General features: G+C 40.6%; 1 protein-coding gene across 1 annotated transcript in view; it reads left to right on the top strand.

The window, feature by feature from the left end:
* Window positions 1-8,853: 8,853 nt before the first annotated feature.
* Window positions 8,854-21,731, top strand: part of GRM1 (glutamate receptor, metabotropic 1) — a gene marked incomplete at its 5' end in the record, with an annotated part of 65,935 nt that continues 53,057 nt past the window's right edge. Inside the window, one exon of the mRNA XM_008942399.1 lies at window positions 8,854-9,160. Coding sequence (XP_008940647.1) covers window positions 8,854-9,160 — 307 coding nt within the window. The remainder of the gene's footprint in view (window positions 9,161-21,731) is intronic.

Here is a 21,731-nt window from a genome sequence, read left to right as displayed (position 1 = left end):
TGTGATTTTTATCATGAGTTTAATCGTATTTCAGCTTTTGTTTTCCATTTTCTTCATTCTGGTATTTTAAAGCCCCTGTTAGCATGCTTTGTTATGGAATGGACAGGGGGCTCTTATCTGTGGCTGCTAGTTCCTCTGCAGACATGGTTTCCTTGAAGTGCTATCAAGGCAATAAGCAGTTCCTGCATACACACAGTATGTGTGTAAAGGTTCAGTTTGCAAGCATGAGTGTGGAAGCAGCATTCCAGAAACCTTTTACAGGTATGGAAATAGGATATATGCAAACCAGTAGTAGCAACCTAATGCGAAATGAAGGATGTTCTCTTTAGATCTGCATATTTGAAATTTGATTTCCATTGAAAAAGGCCTATAAATTCTGTCTATATTTCTCTCAAGTATTATCATATGAAATGGTTACAGTAAGAGATGACTTGAGGGAATCATGTAAGATTATAAGCCGCAGAAGGGAAATTCTTGACTATCCAGATGTATTCTCCTTTTTTCTGCCGGTGGTTAAGGAAGACATCTGTGAGTTAATCTTTTAGGAAAAGCAACAAATTCACATCCAAGCATCCAGCAAGCTCTGCTGGAGTGTTATGGAGCAGAGAGGGGGCTGTGTATTTACCTGTTCTCTTTCTTATATGTATACAAGTACCTTTCCATGTATTTCTAGCCTGTTTCTCCCCCCAGTATAGTCTCTCTCTTTCCAGTCTTTCAGATCCAGCCCTGAGACTTGAGCAGTTTGTAGCTAACTGCAGTAGATGTCAGAAGCACTCTATTCACCTCTGTGCCCTTCCATGGTTGCACAGAAAAATCCTCAGTCTCTAAGACTTCCAGACAGGATGGAAGTGTTAACAAGAATATTTCTTTCTCACTGTCCTTGTTGAAAGGGGACAACAGATGAGCTCTTCATGACAGGAATTACTACTTCCTATCTATATTCATTCTTCAGTGAAGTTGTCTTGCACAGAATCTGCAGCAGAGCAGCAGCAAGGGGATAAAAAAATTCCTGGGAACTGGTACACAAACGAAAATAAACCTCTCTGTTTTCAGATTTGAATGTATCAATAAGATGTTAGAAATCCTGGATTTCACGGTACAGATTGGAACCTAGGAGCAAGTTATATGAGGTGCAATGCTACGATTAAGGGTTCCTATTTGTGCATGTTTGTTTAAAAAGGGTTAGTTTCATCTTCCCTACGTGTGCATATTTGGAAACAATACAGTGCTTTCACGATGCCTCTCGTTGTGAACTTCAAATATGCAGAGCAAGGATTCAATCCACTCGTCGGTCTGAGGCAAAAGTATGTGTGCACCTTTTGAAAAGTCAGCTATCGCCTTAGAGGATATATGTTTGGTTGCTGATTTTCCAAGATATGCACCATTGCACACCCTTGAGAATAGTAAAACCTTTCCTGCATGAAAGCAGCAAATACATTTACAAAAAGCAGCACATACCAAATGTGTCAAAAATCTTCACGGTAAAGACTACCCAAGATAACACCTGCATGATAGGCAGTTAAATTACATTATGCAAATTGTATGCAAATATATGCACCGCATACAATAATTAAAACCTTCCTAAATACATATTTGCAAAATACGATCCATCATGGTCTGTAAGTTTGTAATCTACATTTTTTAAATGAACAGTGCAAAAACTCTGAAATTTCACACAAAGCTGTGAATTATAATAATCTGAAACATAATGACCTATCATTTATCAACTTCGACTTTTCAGAGTGTCACTCATTCACAAAAATCCACTTATTCACTAAATAAAAATGGGAAGTCCTTACCAACAATCTGTGCTTGTATAAAATAGAAGAACTAATGTGCTACTGCAACTGTGTGCCTTCAGTAATCATGGATGGGAAGTGAAAAACTGCATATGCAATGTTATTAATCAGAACCTGGTAAGAACAGAAAATTTACAAAGAAATATGATGGACTTGTAGAAAGTGGCCTTGGGAATTATTTTTAAACTTCAGCTTTCAATTTCTCTCAGAAAATTCTTCTGTAAGACCTAGGGTTCAAACCCTGATGGGTACACGTAGCTGTCTCAAAGGGAGCAGGGGTGACTGATTAAATCATACTGGTCTCTTCCTGAGTCACGCTGGTCCTCTCTAGAGATGTCCAGCCCAAGTCCTGACCAGGTTTGACATGCTCTTCAATCTGTAGTACACGGCAGGATTACAACCCACAGACACATAGTAGCTATGTATGAGTTAGCATCTAAAATCAGTAGTTGTACAGTTTGGCACCAGATGCTCCTCTTGTACCTTCTTCTCTGTGGGGATGAGATTATCAAGGCAGCAGTCTCTCTCCCTTTTACTTTCCATTGCAGTCCCAGAAGGAGCTTCAGTGGTTTTCTCCTCTGCTTCCAGTGTGCAGAGCTGATAGTCCCACGATGCTCTCAGCTGGTTTGACTGACCTATGAAGGTCGACAACTAGGAGAAATCTAACAGCTGAAATTCAAGGTACATTTGAACCCAGCACAGTTTGTGGGGAAAGGGAACAGGTACAAATCTCACAGTACATTGTGATATCTCCTGCAAGAGACACGCAGCTTGGGAAGGTGAGGACTCTTGCCTACCTCCATTTATGCCTGCAGGAGCAAAGCTACTGGCCTAGAAACCTCGTTATTTTTCTTTCAGCTGACAAGATTTAATGAATTTTACTCTTTTGGCTTTGAAGAGGTCAGTCAGCACTCAGCAAGCCTCCAGTATATAACCTGTCAGCCTGGTCTTGCCAGTAGCGAGGTACAAGCTTATCTGTAGCCACGAGGCTAATCTCCTAAAGTTGCTGGACTTGTCACAAGTGTAAAAGTAAAACTATGTTTTTTAAGGATTCGTTGTTTGGCAACTGAGAAAAGCTCTCCCACCTTTTGAAGCAGGCATGTAGTACTGATGAATTAGCAGAATGAATGAGTGCAAAAATGTCCTTTTTTTCCTCATGTTCGAAATACTGCTCATTAACAGTAATGATCAGCACCTTTCATCTGACATTGGTGACCACTGGGGTTGACTGCTAATGCATAAGTCTGAGGAGGAAAGTCACTTTGCCAGCTGCTGACTTATGAATATTAGACAATTTCAATTTTCTTTACATAGCATCTTCTGTTTGAGGCGAGTGTTACACAGGCACTGAATGTCTTTGATAGTGTTCCTTATTGCCTACAAAAAAGTCCATCCTCCTTTACAATAAGCTAATTGTGTTTTTTCTTTCCAGAACATCAAGCTGGTGAAATAAAGATTTTTTTTTTATTTTTTAATTTAAAATCTACTCCCAGAAGGCGGCAGCTAAGCAAACAGCTACAGTACTGCTTTCAAATTACTGATCCTACCACCTGTGCTCATATCAAGTAGCAACGCTGATTTTTTTTTTTGGTGAAGCTGCCTATGAAATTATTCTACCTGCCAGGCCAGTACTTTCTGGGTTGGCCTTATGCTGAGCTCTGGGTTTCTGTCTGTTCTGCCAGAGGAGCAGGCAGGAGGCCGTCACAGTCGTACAACGTCTTGCACGCAGGCAGGAGAATCTGTGCTGGATTTTCCAACAGAGCACCTTCAGAAAAGACTTCTATAAAAAGAGAAAATTGGATTTGCAGGAGTCCAGGACAGACCAGCTCTGGAAATCCAGGGCACTGCCATTTATTCAGAACCAAGTAACAAATTATTAAAATGGCACTTATGCCTATTTAGGGGTTTGTAACATTTTGAAAAGCCTCTAAATAAGCGGTGTCTATGCCTCTAAATAAGTAGTGTCTGACCAACACGCAGAAAGATGGTTTTGCAAAAAGCACTTTCCAAGTAAAATGTCCAGCCTTGTATTTATATAATCCAGTATATAATAATTGTCCTTTGAAATAAAGCTCTTGACATATGTAACAAAATGGCAGGGCACTTTATTGGTTGTTGAATTCTTTGAGTGGTGCTGTCTTCATATTTAAATCAATAAGAAGTGTAACATAACCAGCTGGCAGCCTGGAGAGCAATGGTAAGAAGGCATTCAACGTGTTCGACAGCAGTGTATGTCGACATGACGAGAAAGGTGTATTGACATGGGCTTTACATTTGGAGAAAGGAGAGAAAGGCAAGAATGAAGATTCTGGTCCTTTTCTGTGACAATTATGGTCACCTGGAGCCTGAGTGGGCTATCTACATGGAACCTCCATTGAAGGCTGAAGGTTTGAAATGAATGTTTTCAATTTACATAGGCATAGCTAAATCTAACGTTGTTTTCAAAGTGGATAAAAGTATCCACTAGCACAGCAACAGAACCTGTCGAAAAAGAGATGGAAATTATTTTAACATGATTGATTTATTTGGTTGTCTAACGACAAGAACATCTGCCGTAGGCAGAAGGATTATTGCAAAAATAATTTGTATAGATTTTGTAAAGGGCTTTTTGCTCTTAAAATCTTTTATATATTTTATGACTTGGCCATTACAGCATGAAAGACCCCTTATAATGAATGCAGACTTCTTAAGAAAACATTACCTTAGGTAGTGCAAAGGGAGTTGAAAAAGCTGCCAGTGATGCAGCCCTCCAGACAGAGGTGTCTAAATCAAATCAAGCCTCATAAGGGTGCAGGGATCAAATTGCCAGTCAGTCTCCAAGATTGACAAACATGTTTCATATTGCTTACCTGTGAAAGGATTCTACCTCCTACACTATTCACAAGGCAAGTTGTCTTCATAAGCAGCAGCACGTGTTCTCTTTGTGCGTTTGCTTATTCGGAAAAAGCATCTGGCATAGCAGTGCTCTGAGTGCTGTGCAGGAGAACAGAGCAGAGCTGCTGATGCATAGTTTAAGAGATAAGTCCTGAGGAGATGAAAATAGAAAGCCTGATTGCTGGTTGTCTCATCAGCCCTTATGAAAAGCAGCTGACAACGTTCATGTTGAGGAGAGGAAATTGGAAATCCATTACATTTCTCCCGGTGTTTCGGTCACAGGAATATATGTGTCTGCAGTTCTAAGCCTAAGGTACTGCAGCCACAATTCAGAAATGTCCATTGCCACACATTAGCAGAATAGTAGATTAGTTAAGAAAAAAAATAGGTTTGTTTCTTCAAATTCAGTCTGTGATAATTGGAAACAGGACTTCCGAAGCTAAAAGGGGTAGCTCTGGGCTTTTTCCCTTTGTGCTTGATTTTTGCTTGTGTCTGAATGCTGCAATTTGGATTTGCCATCATGAATGCCAGCCACCAGACTGGGACTTGGACCCTGGGAGTAGCTTGCAGAGTATCAGTGACCATTTTGATTGTGAAAAACACCACAAAATTCTAACAAAACAAATCCTTTCTCTCCTGAGAGTGAACAGGGTGGTTGCTGGTTTGACACCCACACACTTGTCCCTCCCTCACCGTTTCTGTCTTCACGCTTTAAACCCCCTCACAGAGCTTCAGATCAACTGCTGCACTAGACACCCGGAATGTTTCCAGGCCAGACTGTCATGCAGAGCCTACAATGTACACTCGTCAGGGAAGGCAGTTTGGGTGATGGATATTGAGCTACCTCCTGAAATCTCCTGTAAAGGCACACTGAAAGATGTTTTTGCAAAAAGACTGTGTGGTACTACTTGCTACTTAAAGCAGGATAAAAGAAGGGAAGTAGGTGGCAAGTACTCAATTCTAACAACAAAAGAATAGCATGCACTGCATTTTTTAAATGAGATTTCATTTTTCTGCTGAATCAGCTATTGGTCTTGTGATTCTGTCACTGACATCCACACTGTCGTCTGGACTTCAGTGTCTTGCTGTTGTCCAACATTAGAACTGTCAATTGTTTTAACTTTGTCTTCTGAAACCCTATCCATTTATTCATATGGCATTAAAGATGTACAGTTCCTAGACAATCTTTGGTTTGTTTTTTTTTTTTTTTTTAATATAAACAGTAAAAAGGAATATAGGTAGATATTATAGCAGGATCTTAGGTGTCAGTTCTCCCATGGGTGATGGTATGGCTGCACAGCCCCCTTAGGGCACCTTTCAGGGCAGCCAGCCTGCAGCCACCAGGATGGCAGGGTCCCCTAAGAGACCAGAGGAGTCTTTTTTGCTCCCTTGACTTTACCGAAAGTAGATCAAAGCTCTCCTATGAAATTCAACACGTATGAACTTTTTTTCTCTGATTCCAGTGCCTTTTCTTCACATTCTGCTGCACACAAAACTTATCCGAAAGATTTAACCATTTGAAGAAGTTAAAGAGAGAATAAAAAACATCTGAGGCCAGAAAGAGGCAAAGAACCGTTAGGTGACAATCTGTGTTCCAACTTAAGGGAACTATTCCATCTGCTCATCTCAGAAAATCTGAAATGCATTTTCTCTTGCCTTTGCAGAATTGTTCTGCTTTGCCTTCAGAGTGAATGTGGCAATTTTCCAAGCCAAACTTACAGGGGAGGAGAAATAAATCACTGTAATGTTTGGCTGGTAGGATTCCAAGCAGCAAAGAAACGACTCCTTTCTAGAAAGTCTTGTAAAAAATGGTCTGATATACTTAATCTTTTTGACTCACTAATGTTTCTGCTTGAGTCTACAGTTTGCAAGCCATAAACATTGTGACAAATAATGAAGTAATCGTGCAATTAGGACTCAATTACTTATGTTGTATGAGTGACCTCTTGCTTGTTTTCCCCCCACATAAAAAGAAATAAATATTGTGTCTTTTTCTCCCCCCTGGTGTTAGCTTACATCCTGAATTCTGTAAAATCCAGAAAGTTCATTCTTGTGGTTTTACCTTTGCAGGGTTATCTAGACCATGGTCTGTCTTGAGGCAGTCAGGGTCCAGGGTACATTTTACTGGTTGCTCTCAGCATACAGACAAGAAAGGAGCAGGGATATACAGAGAGAATGAGCTGTGGCTTCTTCTCCTCTCCAAAACAGAAACAAATCTGATGGGGCAAGAAGCAGGGATGGACAAAGTGTGGCTTTTGAGCTCTGTGCATTCCTGTGGCAGTTCAAGTGCAGCTGTCAGGCCAAGGCTGTGCCCCTTGGGCACCTTTTGGGCTGTATTGGTACAAGGACAGAAGCTGGGTAACCTGCATTGCTGGCTGTGGGAAGAAGTGACCCAACAGATGCTGCCAGCTTCATCCTGGAAGAGAGTCACTTTGGGATACCACAGCATGCCCAACACCGTTGCACAGGGGTACTCTTCAGCCGTTGCTGTCTTCCTCCTGTGCCTGTGCCTCCCCTTGCTCTCTACCACGTGAAATGCAACATGCATACGCATGTAGCTCATGCTGCTTGGCTGTATGAAGATTAGTCAGTGGTTTATAAGCTCAGAAATTTTGGGCAGTTCTACTGCAAGGCCTTGACAAAGGGGGAAATAGTGAAGAAATTCAAGAAATCCTGGCTTGAAGGTGCCCTGTAGTGCCATCTTAAACTATAGCTTTGTAATTGCCTGGGCACAGGATGAAAGGAATCTTGATCACTCAGTCAGTGGCCTGCCAGATATCCGATGTCTTAAATAACTTCTGTGATAGAGACTTGGCTCATGTGTCCCGTATGGAAAGCATCCAGTACATGGGCTGTCATGTATTTCCATGGATAGTTATGCCATTTTTTTTGAGGTGCCTACAGCACAGAAGCAGCAGTCAACATGAATGTCAGGTCAGCCATGCAGCTATTCACTCTGGTGGCTGGGGACCAAGGACTTACCTAGCCACTGTACACCTGTTTCACTGGGACTGTGGCAGACCTTGCTACCTCAAATCTAGTCAAATTTCCTTTGTGGAGACCAAGGCATATCCACACTGAACATCTCATAAATGCCATAAAAGACCTCAGCTGGTATGGTCTGCACCCCAACACTCTTCCCAAGGCTGTATGTAGGAGGCTCCAGACCAGGACTTCCTTTCAGTCTGTTTGGAGTTCAGGATGCAAGCCTCCTTTGGATCTTCTCTCTTAGTGGTCAATCACATTTTCCCCCTGGAGTTCTTTGTCACTGGAAGTGCTTCATCTGTCTGCTTTTCACAGCAGCAGTGCCACTGATTTGATTCTGAGTGGACAGAGCTAGGTCTGAGGTGCCAGAATGATCTATTTCTCTCATGACATGCCCAGCATATTAAAATTAAACAGTGGCTGACTTACATTTACACTTAAATTAGACTGTAATAGCACTGTTCTTAGGGGACCCTAATACGAACCAGAGGATGACACTAAATCAATAGACTTCTTGTTAAAAATCTAAACTAAAACTCAGATGCTAAGCCCGTCAGATTTTGTGCAAACCTGTTAAAATAGACTTTCCATGAAACAAGGTTGTTAAGAAAGAGTTCTGTCTTTGTGTTTTTAAAAGTATCTCTTACATGAATAAACAGAAAAGTAGAAAGTCATTGATTGTTAAAAAAAAAATGGAGAAAAAAAAACCATGTTATGACAAATCACATGCAGTGCAAGAATAGCATGTGGCTTTCTTTTCAGTTTGGTCAACTTTATTGAGTGTTCTTATTCCATTCTCTTCAAGCACAATGCATTTCTCACTTTATGTTTGATTTGAATTACTCTTCTAGCTGTAAGATCCATGCATGCTGAGATCTCTTCTGCAAAACACTCAGGATCCTGGCTCAGTTTCCTTTCCATCGATATTAATTCTTTCAGTTTCTACCCCTTACAGGAGAGCCTAAAAAAGGCTAAATCTCTTTAGTAATAAAAACATCACACCAAAACCTATGTCCAAAAACCCTTTTCAGAGGGACAAGGATAAATCCTCATGTTCCAGATGAGATAATGAGGACCCTGCATGAAATCAGGCAGACTGCTCTTAACAAGTTTCCATCACTATGCTTTCTTCTTTCCCTTTCTGCCCAAATTTTAGATGTACCTTTAGATTCCCTTTTAATCACTTGCTTCCAAGGGTCCTGGCTTTGGCTGGTTGCTTTTTCAAAACAACCTTTGGGTAAAAAGTTGTTTTTTGCCTCTTTTTAGTGATGGCTGGGCAGACAGAGATGAAGTAATTGAAGGTTATGAACCTGAAGCAAACGGAGGCATCACTATCAAGCTGCAGTCTCCAGAGGTCTTGTCCTTTGATGACTACTACCTGAAGCTGCGTCTGGACACCAACACCCGCAACCCTTGGTTTCCTGAGTTCTGGCAGCACAGATTTCAGTGCCGCATCCCAGGACACCCGCTAGAGAATCCCAACTTCCAGAAGAACTGCACTGGTAACGTGTCAACCCTTTTCCTGTTTGAGTATGTGCTCTGGCAAAAAATAAATATAATATTTTGGTTTTGTGCATTTTGTTTTGTTTGGGGTTTATTTTTTTGGGGTGATGGTAATATTTTATTTTGGGTTGGTTGGTTTTGGTTTTGTTTTTTTTTTTTCACAATGTATAAATCACCAGTAAAAAGTGCCAACCCCAAACTGTGCAGATAAAAAGACCAGCTCTGGTGGGAGTATGTCTGGCACTGGCTGTTCAGCCTCCTTTTAATTTAGTTCTGTTCTCTTATAGAGTGACTTGTTCCCTTTTCATGTTTTAGGGCTATGCTGAAGCTGACAAGAGTATCCAAGTTTGCAATATGGCTTGTAAATTTGTTTAGTTGAGTCAGCTTTTCTGATCAGCTGAATAATCAGGAATTTCAGACAAAATATTATGGCACAAACCAAATTTCAAGGAAAATTGATGGGTCTTAAGACTGGCCAGTCATCTGCCTCGATCTTTCTTTTCTTTATTCATTAAAATGCTTATAGTTTTCTTCTACTATGTAGCACTCATAGAAAAAACACATGATCCTACAGGTAGAAGTAATTCTCACCTCATAGCAAAAAAAGTGTATCTGTGCATAGACAGGTTTTCTCTTCCATTACAGAATCTGAGAAAATGATCTAAAATGTTTCAATAAGATTAATTTTAGTAGTAAACTGAGTGAGAAGTGATCACTTTTGTGTAAAATACTTGCTGAAATATTTTTTGCAAATACTTTATTTGTAGTTTGTAAATATTTGGTTTCTAATTAAAAACCCATACTCTGACAATAAGGAAGTTACAGACTAATGAAGTCTGGTTTCCCATTGATTTCTGTGCTGTTCTTGACATCTCCAGCTCCTCTATCCCATAGCAGTAATCAGTTGGTCTTCATGTGCTCCCTGAGCTGAATTCCTACAGTGTTTCTAGTTCTTCCCTTCTCCATCAGTAACACTTAGCAACAGCTTCCATGTTACCTTTTGTTTCCCCCCAGTTCTCTTATTAACAGCTAAGATGTATCACCAAATACAGTCACTGACTCAGAACTGGCCTGACTTGCTGACTGGCAGACAGACTGGCCCATCTGGGTCAGCTTGCTAAAGGCAAGCCAGATGAGCTAAATAAATGTTGAAGTTATACTGATATTTGTTCTTCAAAGGAGTCATTAACTTTGGCCTCTACCAAAATGTTGATCTATGGTAGATCTATTTAATTGGCTTTGAGACTGCTTCAGCTCAGACAAAGGAGTTAATATAGGCCAGCAAGGGCAGAAATTACTTAGGAGAGACTGAATGATGGATGCACAGTGCAAACGTATAGCCTTCTTTCATAAGAAAAGAAGCTTAAACTGCATTGTTCTGTTCATTCCATTCACATAAATAAATTTCATGCTGATACTCTATAAAAAGGTAGGTCTAATTCTGGGGAATCTCAGCAGCTGTTCTAAACGCGGGTAGTTTGTTATCCAGCCTGTTTGATTATGCAACAAAAAAAACTTTGGTCTGAACTAGCACAGTTGTTCTGTATTTGCTGCATCAGAGGCAAGTACCAGGAGGCAAGTTAGAAATGGCCAGGATGGGGTACTTCTGCAGAGAACGTGTAGGTAAGTTTTCAGACAGGGGTTGCTGTAGACTCTGTATCTGAACCAAAAAGCAGTTAAATGAATTAATGGGGGAAAAAAAAGGCTGTTTTATGGGGAAAAAACCACCCCGCTCCGAATTGGCTCTGGACATCCCAGGGCTGAAACCACTGAACATTGAAGAGGGTGCTGCAGAGGTACTGTTACATGCCTGCCCTGTGTTCCTCAAGGTGTCAGGTATCACAGACAGGAACTACTACCTTCTGATAATACTAGTGAAACAAAAACATTTGTCTGTGCTGGTAGACTCTGTTAGTTACTGGTCACAATTCTGGCACTCAAACATCTTTCCCTCCTCTAAAAAGCTGAAATTTTTTGCAGGAATGTAAAATGTGTGATACTTTTTAGGCTTTGCTGAAAAGCAGTCAGCTCTTAAATATGGTAGTGAATGACTGATAACCCTCAGGCTTATCATACACAACTACAAAATTCACAAATGTCTCAAATCACCAAAGGGAAGCACCCCAAGGTATCTATTCCAAATACTTGCATACGTGCAGAAGCAAGAGACCTACATGTCCCCAGTGAGTCTGGGGGCAATAAAATAGTGTATTTATTTTTCTTTAGAAAAATACAATACAGCTGACTGACTGGCACCATCAGAGATTTCTGCACACATATCTTAAGCCTTCCTGTAGTGTTAAGAATGTCACTTCAAAGCTTGGTGGTGGAGCCTTTCTCTCCAAGGGCAAGTATGACAGTGCTAAGAAACTGCCTTCTTTACCTCTCACAGGTTTGGAGACACCTTTTCACAAAGTCTGTAAAAAAAAAACAACAGGAGTCTTAATTGCCTCTTCCTCCCTTTGCAAACTATGCCCATGCACAAATTTAAAGGAGGGAATCCATGCTACTCAGTAAATAATAGCACAAATAAATAAATAAAAAGCACTAATATTTGGACTCCATTAAACGTGCCAATAGAAGTTCTGACTTCTTTGTGGTACTACAAATTTAAATATGGCTACAACTGTTGCATCATCCCAGGAAAAGTATCAGTATTCCGTACTGGTCTCGAGCACCGTAACTCCATTGTATCTAAGAGCTTTCTTTCTTACCTCACAATATTCCATCAATATTACTGTAGCAAGACAGAGTAATATTGATGTAATAGGGTCCTGCATTATGGGAAGAGTTGAGTCCCCTGTGGTGCCAGGACTCCATGCACATTATTAACATATGTTGTGACTATTCCTGCATCCTGATCCATATCCCAGAAGTGCACTGGTAGTCCTTACTGAAAACAAAGCATGCCCATACTTTTGCATAGACAGAAATTGATCAAAGGCAGTAGCCTGCTCAAGTTCATCTTCTGTGTCTGGAGAGTTGACATCCCAGGAAACTAGCTAATGAAAAAGAAAACCAAGGACAAAAATACTTGTCATATTTAGGGGAGCATAGTGTATTTGTATTTACCTAGCAGTGGGTCGCCTAGAAGCATCCAGAAGCAAAACAAGAAAAGGCAGTATTGTTCTCTGACTACCTCATTAAAAACCATTCTGAATACTTGGACTTATCCATTTTGAAAAGGAGATTAATTATAAAGTTTGTATTTGAGAATCTTCAATTACTGCCTCCCCAGTATAATTTGCTCATATACAACCCAATCATTTCACTGAGTGATGTATTCAGAATTGCCACTGGAATGTGAAGTTCAATTTTTAGCATTCATGGATAGGCAAGGACTTCTCAAGCAATTTCAGCTGCTGCATCTGCAATTTCTCACACCCTGTTACTGTTGAGTCAGCACTAGTTCGGGATTGCAGGCTCTCTATGAACCAAGAGTAAGCCAGTTCCTAGAAATCTCTCCTCTGCTGACAGGAGTTACTACTTGAATTCCCTTGCTCAATCCCTGAGAAAACTGATGTTGTCCTTCAGGAATTCTCATGTTACACTGAGCTTTGAATGTACATGTGTATTTTGGTGTGAAAAGTCTGTCTGCTCTCAGCACTACTGGAAGGAAGCAAATCTAAATGCATTCTACTGTGTGAAGTCTGTGGGATGTCTAACAATTGGCCACATTTTCACAAGAGCTTATCTGCATGTACTGGGACTATACAGTAGTAGCACAAATTCTTGGGAAGAGAAGACAGTCACAGAGATTTGCAGCGACTGCTCTTTTGGATCATCCCTTCTTGCAGAACTTGGGTGACAGCCAAGTGAGTGGGAGCTATTTTTGACTCATTCTTTGATAATGTTGTAGCCAAATGCCTCTTATAAGGGAATGCCTCTCTCCACGTTCCTCTCTTTCTCTCTCTCTCTCTTTCTCCCCGTGCTGGAGGAGATATTCTTCTTCAACACGATAGAATTCAAGTCTGAGAATTTTCTTGTATGTAGATGTATTGGGTCTGGCTGGGATGGAGTTGACTTTCTCCATAGCAGCCCCCGTAATGCTGTGTTGGAAAGTTGTTGATAACCTGCCAGTGCTTTGGCCACTGCTGAGCAGTGCTAGTACAGCACTGGGGGTCTCCTCACCCCCACCCTCAACATCCACCTCCAAAGGCCAGTAGGCTTGGAATAGGCAAGAGGCTGGAAGGAGACATAAGCAGGACAGAGTGACAAAGTTTGCCACACCATATGATGTCATGCTCAGCAAAAAAAAAGCTAAGAGAAAGGAGGAGGAGGGATGGTGTTTGTTATTAAAGGTATTTGTCTTCTGAAACAACTGCTACATACTGAGGCTCTACTTCACAGGAAGTGGATGGACTTCACCTGCTGATGGAGGTGGAGAATAATTTTGTTCTCTTTTTCTTTCATGCACAGCCTTTACTTTCCTTTATTAAATCACCTTTATTTTGACCCATGAGTTTTTAATTTTATTTTCTCTCTCGTGTCCTGCTGAGGAGGGCGAGTGAGAGAGTGACTTGATGGGCATCTGCCAGCCAGCCAAGGTCAATCCCCCACAGCAGAGAAGAGATATTTGTATATGAATATTCTTCTGTAGTTTTATTGATATCTAGCAGGCCAACATAACTTCTAGTACAGATTTCTTTTTCTTAAATTGTCCATGACACTAAGGTACTTTCAATGTTTTCCATGTAGTAGTGACTTTCTTTAGGAAATAAAGCATGGTCTGCAGCTCTGCATGATTCCCTGACTCATCCTGAGATTCAGAACTTCACACCATTTTTCATGCCCTTCAGATGAAAAGTCAGAACAGAGCAGACTTTTTTAACACTGAAAGAAAAAATGCTGTTTCTGAATTTGTGATACTAAGAAGCTACCTAACTCAGGATGGACCTGCTACTGAGTTCCCTTAGTGCACCACCTCCAGCACTGCCCCAAGAAACAGTCACAACTTGTCTCCATTCATCAGACAACTCCGTGTTTTCCGTATTTTGGAGATTGTACCAAGATTGTATTACTGACAGCAAGGTTAGGTGATAGATAGTGGTATGTCAGGCAGCAGAGTTCAGATACCCTTCCAGCAGTTCTGTAGGAAGTTTTTTCCTCCTTGATCTGATAGATATAGCCCTAATGGAAGTGTTTTTCTCCCCACAAAACTATAGTGAGAAATGTTTCTCAGTTAGCCTATACTATAGGCCAGCATTAAGTGCAAGTCACACTCGCAGAGAAATGGTGTAGAAGTCAGGGCAGTGCAAACACTTGTACAGAGGCCTAACTGCTCTTTTACAGAATGCCTTATTCACCTCCTGGCAGACAGTGCAATGGCCACAGTTTATGTAAACTGGGTGGGCTGAGTACTCTGCACCACAGGAGACAGTTATGAAATTCGTTATGGAACTGAGGCAAACATTACATTATGCTCACAGCAGTTTATCTGCTGGGACAACAAAATAGATTGGCAGGCAATCAGCACAGACATTTTTCAACAGAGCAAAGTGGAACAAAATGGGCAATTCATGATTCATTCATCGATTCAATTGATCTTTGAGGAGAAGGATTATTTGTCAGTGAACATATTAGTGTCAGACAAGAACAAGAAATGTAGATACTTTTTGTTCCGAAGGAGGTCACGGTCCGAGTTCTCTGTAGGATGCTTACTCATACCTTAGTCATGCCATAAGGATTGCTTTATCTGCTAATTCCTGTCTCAGTCCAAGAGGACTACTGTCTGAGTGCAGCCAGAGTCACAGAATCACTCAGTCTAGAAGGTGGCTCAGAAAGACTGTACTCCAACCCACGGCTCAAAGCAGAGTGAACTATGAGTTCAGATCAGGTTACTCAGGCCTTTATTCACTGGGGCCTTGAAAACTTCCAAGGATGAAGGTAGCACAGTGTTCCTGGGCAACCTGTTCCACTGACTGAATGTGAAAAGCTCTTGACTCACGTCCTGTCTGAACCTCTCTTGTTTCAAGTTTTGCCCATTGTCTCGTATCCTCCCGCCACGCTTCACCATGAGGAACATGTCTCTCTTTTCTTGTTAACCATCCCATAGGCATGAGGGGCTGTTGTACAGTTCTCCTGCAGCCATCTCTTCTCCAGGTTCAACAAGCCCAAGTCCTTCAGCTTAACATCAAAGTTCAAGGACTGCAGCTCCAGATCATCTTGATGGCTCTCTGCTGAAAGTCTTCCAGTTTATCAGTGTCTTTCTGTATTACAGGTTCACAAACTGTGCAGTAATTTAGATGCAGCTTGATGACTGTAAAATAAAGGGTGGTGTAGTGGGGAGGTAATCACCTCCCACAGTCACTGGCTGTGCTATCAATACAACCCAGATGCTGCTTGCCTTCATTCTTCACAAAGATCTTTATGACCACCATATTCTTGTGTCAAGTTTAGTCCTGAAAATTTGTACTTTTTCCTATCTTCCTTCTGTATCAGCAGACTCACTTAGAAAGAGGACTTAAGTTTTCATCACACCTAAGTTGTTTTATATGGCCACGATAAATCTTCATAGCACGTCAAATCATGGTCAGAACATAATAATGATGGCAGAAAAGAGCTTGTGAGGAAGACTAAATATTCTCCAAAAGGCATTTATGCTTTGGTATGAATGATGCAAGAATCATACTGCTTGAAAAAAAATTGCAGGGATTATAGATTTTTTTGTCAATGTAAAGACCCTGAATTGTTCATTTTGCTTGGTACAGACATAATCTGAAAGAGATGTGGAGCACGGTGCAGAGATGGTTAAATATTAGTCCTACCCAGCAACACACAGAAACAAGTGATGCAGTGTCATATGACCAGTACCAGTTCAAGTACAGGGTGGTATTGTTATGTCTGTAGGCTATTACATGCAAGCTACTAAATCCAGTTGTTTCAACAAGTGTTTCTGAAGCCAGCTTGACTTGTTTGCCTCCAGTTAGGATGTTTCTGAAAACATCACCAAGTGTTCACCACCATTAGCACCCACTCAGCAAAAAGTAACTGTTTTTTTCTCATCCAGAGAGAGTGTCTTTATAGTTTAATGAGATGTTTTTTCTTCTGACATAGGATAACAATGTCTTTTTAGAAGACCTACAGAGCCTTTACTCACACCTGTTGTGATGTTTGTTTTCCTGTATTTGTCTGTGAAGTTCTTTGATTTCACTTATTGCAACAGATAAGAAGATAGAAGACTGATGGCTGACCTCTGCCCATCCTCAGGCAGTTTTCTACTTGGCTAATGCAGCTTTCAGACTATTTTCAGTCCACCAGTAAAGTAGCTCAAAGCTTCTATTAACCAAGGATTTTTTTTTCCTCCATACTCATTTTAGTTTCCATGAACTTACATGAGACAACATGAGGCCCTCATTTTGTCATATCAGTGGACAAAACACTCCAGGACGTATACTTGGGATTTTTTCTACACTTTGCTGAAAGGGTAAATCAATTTCCAGTGAGGGTTACTCTGAGTGTTTTTCAGAGTGCTTCAGATTATGTTGTGAGTTGGACAAATTAGAACCAGAAGACACCAGTGCTCATTCTGCTGTGTCAGAGCTCTGTGTAGGTGCTTCATTGAGAACATTCCTTTAATCTCAACATCTGCACACCTCACCCATGGAGGACCTTTCCCATGACACTTTGAATCAACAGAAGCACCTACATTAGGAGCTACTTTCTCTACACTAGGTCAGAAAAGTTAATTGTGTGAGAATAGCCTGAGTTCACACTCTTTCAGGTCAGTCACTACTTGTAAATCACCTGTGCATTATATAGATACAGGAGACATATTCATAAGCTTCTGAAGAAGGAATTAATCTACTGACATGCCATGACTTCTTCAAGATATATTGTACCTTATGTGTCTTGGGACTCACCCTCCCTAACCCCTGCTTTGGACTCCCATCATATAGTTAGTTCCCTGCAGTAGAGAAGGAGCTGTGTCTTGTGTCACTTTCTTTGTCCTCAGTATGAGGCAGGACATCCTAGGATTCATCCCATGGTAGTGATCAAAACTGATCTCAATTTCATGAGCACCTAGAATGAAGCCTATTGGAGCCAAGGGACAACTTGTCTGAAAATACTGTACTTGCTACACTTTTTAGTCAAGGCTTTTTTATAGCAGGTAAGACAGGAGAGCTGTAGTCTCATTTTATTTCCCAGAGAAGGTTACAGATGGCTTTTAAGGCTTAAAGAAGAAGATTAATAATGTGCTTATCTGTGACGAATCGTATGAATTATTTAGAGAAGGCATTATCTGTGGCCAGGGTTTTGTTTGTTTGCTTCTAGCTTCTTATTTCTGTGTTTGGAAGAAAGCAGCTCCATGTATCTAATATTTCATATTTAAAAAAATACTTTTAAACAGGGCCATCAATCAAAATACAATAACAATAAATATTTTTCTTCTTTTGAGATCCATGAAAAAATGAGATGATCATCTAATAAAAGGAAGAAGCAGTATATATACCTTTGTAAACAGCATAGGATACAGTTTGCAGGACACATGTATTACAGCAGGATATGACAAAAGTTTTCTGAATCTAATATTTACACTTACTTTTTCCATTGTATGTTTTAACAGTCAAAGTTTCTACTTCTGGGATTCAGACAATCCTCGGGTAGGCTTGTGACATTCATCTTTCTTCATTGCACAAGTAAAACTATGGTGCTGCAAAGGAACAGGACACATGAATCATGGGCTAATGACTAGTGATAGGACAAGAGGGAATTGGGTTAAGATACCTCAGGGGAGGTTTACTTTGGGTATTAGGAAGAATTTCTTTACTGAAAGAGTGGCACTGGAACAGGCTGCCCAGGTAGGGGGTGGAGTCATCATCCCTGAAGGTGCTCAAATAACATGTGAACGTGATACTGCAGGACGTGGTTTAGTGGTCATGGTAGTGTTGGGTTGATGGTTGGACTTGATGATATTAGAGGTCTTTTCCAACCTTAATGATTCTATGATTCTATGTTCCTTTGTGCCTCCTTGGGGCTCCTGTCTCCTGGAGAGCAACAGGGACACTCCTGCCTGCTCACACTGTCACAGGTGCTTTGAACTTCTATCAGGAGCATGGTAAGGACAAAAACATGCAAGTGAAATTAGATGACTTGGTTTTAGAAATCAGTTGTTTGTGCAAGTCATACCTCAGAGCAACTGGCGGCCTAGATATAAGCATTTAAGCAAATCAGCTAACAAATCGGATGAAATAACACAGGTAACTGATCTGAAAACATAGCAAACTGCTTTCTCTCAGCTGTCCTGGTCTTTCATTAGATTATATCTTCACTTTCTTCATTTACCTGTAGCTGGAAAGATTTTAAACTCAGCTTGCAGTTTTGTGTGTTGTCATTACTGGCAGCATTACTCCATAAATACAGATGCAAAGGAGATAAGGTGGAGACTGATGTGTAGGTGCAAACCCACACACTCACACATGTCTAGCTGCAGCCTAGAAATCTCCTTTGTGCACAAGAACGTATTTGGAAAAATAGCCAATACAGCTCTTAAAATAAGATGGGATCCTCTTAATAGATCTTGGGCAAGTGTTGGTGTAAAGAAAAATAAATTATGAGCCTGAGTTGTAAAACTAGAACCATACAAACCACAAACTTCACTAAGAATAAGCTGTATCCGTATCCATAAGGAGGATCATTTGGTGGAAAGTGTGTGCTCCAAAGACTAGCACTGTCAGAATAAACTTCTTTTTTTCCCACTTATACTGGGAGGTGAACAGGAATGCAGAAGTCTGCTAGTGTGGAGGGAACTAGGAAAACATGATGAAAGCAGCTACTGCAGCCAGCCTGGGCTACTGTCTGAGTCAGAGAGGGCCACTGCAGCACCACAAGATGTGAGACAATGATTTCCAAAGGTTTCCTTCACCTCAGATTTTTGAAATTTATGTAATAGAAGACAGCTTTGGGGGAACCTAGAAGTTCATTTGAATTTTTAATTTAGCTCTGGATTCAGGCTCAGCTCTGTGGGGTTGGAAAATAAGGGTTGTTCTCTTCAGAGCAATAGCACTCTACACATCATGCTGTGGAATATACTGGCTACTTTCTGCAAAGACAAGTTTACTCTGCCTGTTTTCCCAGGTTTATTTTGTCTAAAAATTCACATCACAAGGGCTCATTTTCTTGTAAGATCTCAAGTATTTCAGTAGTTTGGGTTTGGCTGGGCTGGATAGTAATTTTTTTTTGCATTGTCACATTTGACCACACCCAGGAAAAAAGGAAGTGTGCTAAAATGAACGCTTTTAAAATTCTTTCAGATCTGAAAGAATCCTGCTTCTGTTTTTCTGTTGAATTTAATGTCTGAATAAAGATTAGGGTGACTGATTTTATCTTCTGATTTGCTTAGCTCTAGTTCATTGCTAATCAGCGATGCATTGTCCTCGTGCAGATGTTATTCAGAAGCTCCTAATCTTAGCTTATATTTAAAATGAATCTTTTCTATGATACTCAGCTTGAACACTCTGGGCTCTGGGCATATGTCCAGTTAAGGCAAACAATAAGGTGGATCTTGATCTGTGTCTTTGTGATTAATAGATTGCATATTGCAAAGGTTACAAAGGAATATTTGGATCCTTCTAGCAATCATTTGGCTAAACTTAATTTAGCCAGAAACTGTGAGTTTGCTTTGTTAAATTATAACGTGGTCCAACTAGGCATTAGTTAGGGTGGCAAAATCCACTTTGATCCTCAGCTCCAGAGCAGCTGCAGTAGATGCCTTTGATCCCTGGAAGCAAGGGGAGTCTCTGAGAGCTGGGAGTCTCTAAGCAACGTGTGGCTGCAGGGCTGCTGCACAGTCTGGGCACCCAGCAACTGGTCCTGTTGCACTTGTGGTACCCACCCCATCGTGTGGCTCCAGGAACCTAGCCCTTCAGACAGAGCACCTCTGTCTAAAAATAAACAAACAACACAAAACTAACAGTAAATTTAACAAAGGAAAAATTTGGAGGGAGTTACATTTCTGCAGAATTGAGGCACATTGGTGCTCATATTGATTTATACTCAGAGAGGTAATGCTGGTGTTCTTCACATCACGTGAACATTAAGAACAGAATTGAGGAAGAGGTGTCTTGTTCTTTTAGAATAAAAATAAAATAAAAAGAAAACCATTAATACTGGCCAATGGTGGTACACTGTCATGCAGGAATTCTGAAAACCATGTTTTGCTGGGTTTTGAAACATGACAAAAGACATCTTCTCTGACTGTTCTTCAGACTCATACAGAACCACTGGAATTTAATATACAAAAAGATCAGTGAGGCCAGATAGCCTATGCCTGCCAGCCACGGGCTGATATCCTACCAGCTGGCAGGCTGGCTGGTACTCCTGTGAGGGAAGTACTTGGACTGATGTCAACATGAGATATTGGCTCATACCTTTGAAGTCCTCAGGACCTCATGCCCATACACTGACAACCAAGAGCTAGTACTTAGATATTTACAGGTCTAGATCAATGGACAGAAAAGAGTTTGTGTGATTTGTTCCATTTGCTGTCTCCATAGCAGATAGGAGAACAGATATCCAGACAGGATAGGTTAATGAATATGTGTATTTTATGTTTTTCATTGTATTTTCCACTCTCATCTAAAGACCCTGACTAATAGTTTTGAGTGTTGTACTGGTGCCAAATATTTAATGTATACTGAGACTATATTTCTACTACCTTCTTTGCCCTATTCAATGGCAACATATTCTATGGTTAATATGAAGGCTGTTTATTTTCAACTCTGAACCAGCATTTTGTGATGAAGATGCCCAAAATTAGGCTCCTGAAGTGCATGCTCTGAGACCTAGATAAATTGCCCTGATTTTTGAGGGTAGTGATCTGCCATAATTCCCATGGAAGTCAACAGCAGCTAGAGAAGTTCAAGTATTAATCAAATCCATTAATTAGGTGCCTGCATATGTATTCAGGTTCCTAATTCAAGCATCTAAGGTGGTTAATGTTCTGAAAACTGCAGCACAATTGCTGAGCTCTGTCTCTTTCTTTCAGATGAAGTCTCAGACTTCTTAGGAAAGGCATGGCACTTGAAATTTAATCAATCTGATTTCCTGTGCTTTTCATTTCTCCATAATTGTGTGTTATAATAGGATATCTGACTCTCTTTAATTTTCATTTTAAGAGTGAAAAGTGTGATTAAAGCCAGACAAATAACATAAAAATATGGAAATATTTGTTTGAATTTGTAAATGAATTTGATTTTAAGTGTGTTCTTTCCTGTCTAATGTAAGAGTAATAGCAATTCATTATCTGCTAGGCTTGTTCCAAATAACAGATCCGTTAAGAATAGTAGTTCTAAATATGTCTTTAATGGAGTGTGCAAGTAAGGCAGCAAGGTTACACAGTTACCTGAGGGAGAGGGGAAGACTGGAGGTTGGGTTTTCTTTCTTTTTAATTGTTTCTCCGCAGGAGTTCAGGTCATGTAGAAAGTTGGCTCTGTGGAATCCTGTCCTTAGAGAGACTGGGTCAGGATGGCACTGGAGGAAGGCTGTAAAGAAAGCAAGAGAAGTGGGTACATCTAAGGTCTCTGCAATTATAACCAAGCACATTAAAACGGTGCCTGAGGGTTCAGGAGC

Source organism: Merops nubicus, unplaced genomic scaffold (assembly GCF_000691845.1).
Source record: "Merops nubicus isolate BGI_N331 unplaced genomic scaffold, ASM69184v1 scaffold14036, whole genome shotgun sequence".
Lineage (NCBI taxonomy): Eukaryota > Metazoa > Chordata > Aves > Coraciiformes > Meropidae > Merops > Merops nubicus.
The sequence above is the reverse complement of the archived record's forward strand: the minus strand, read 5'-3'. Positions and strand labels throughout refer to the sequence as shown.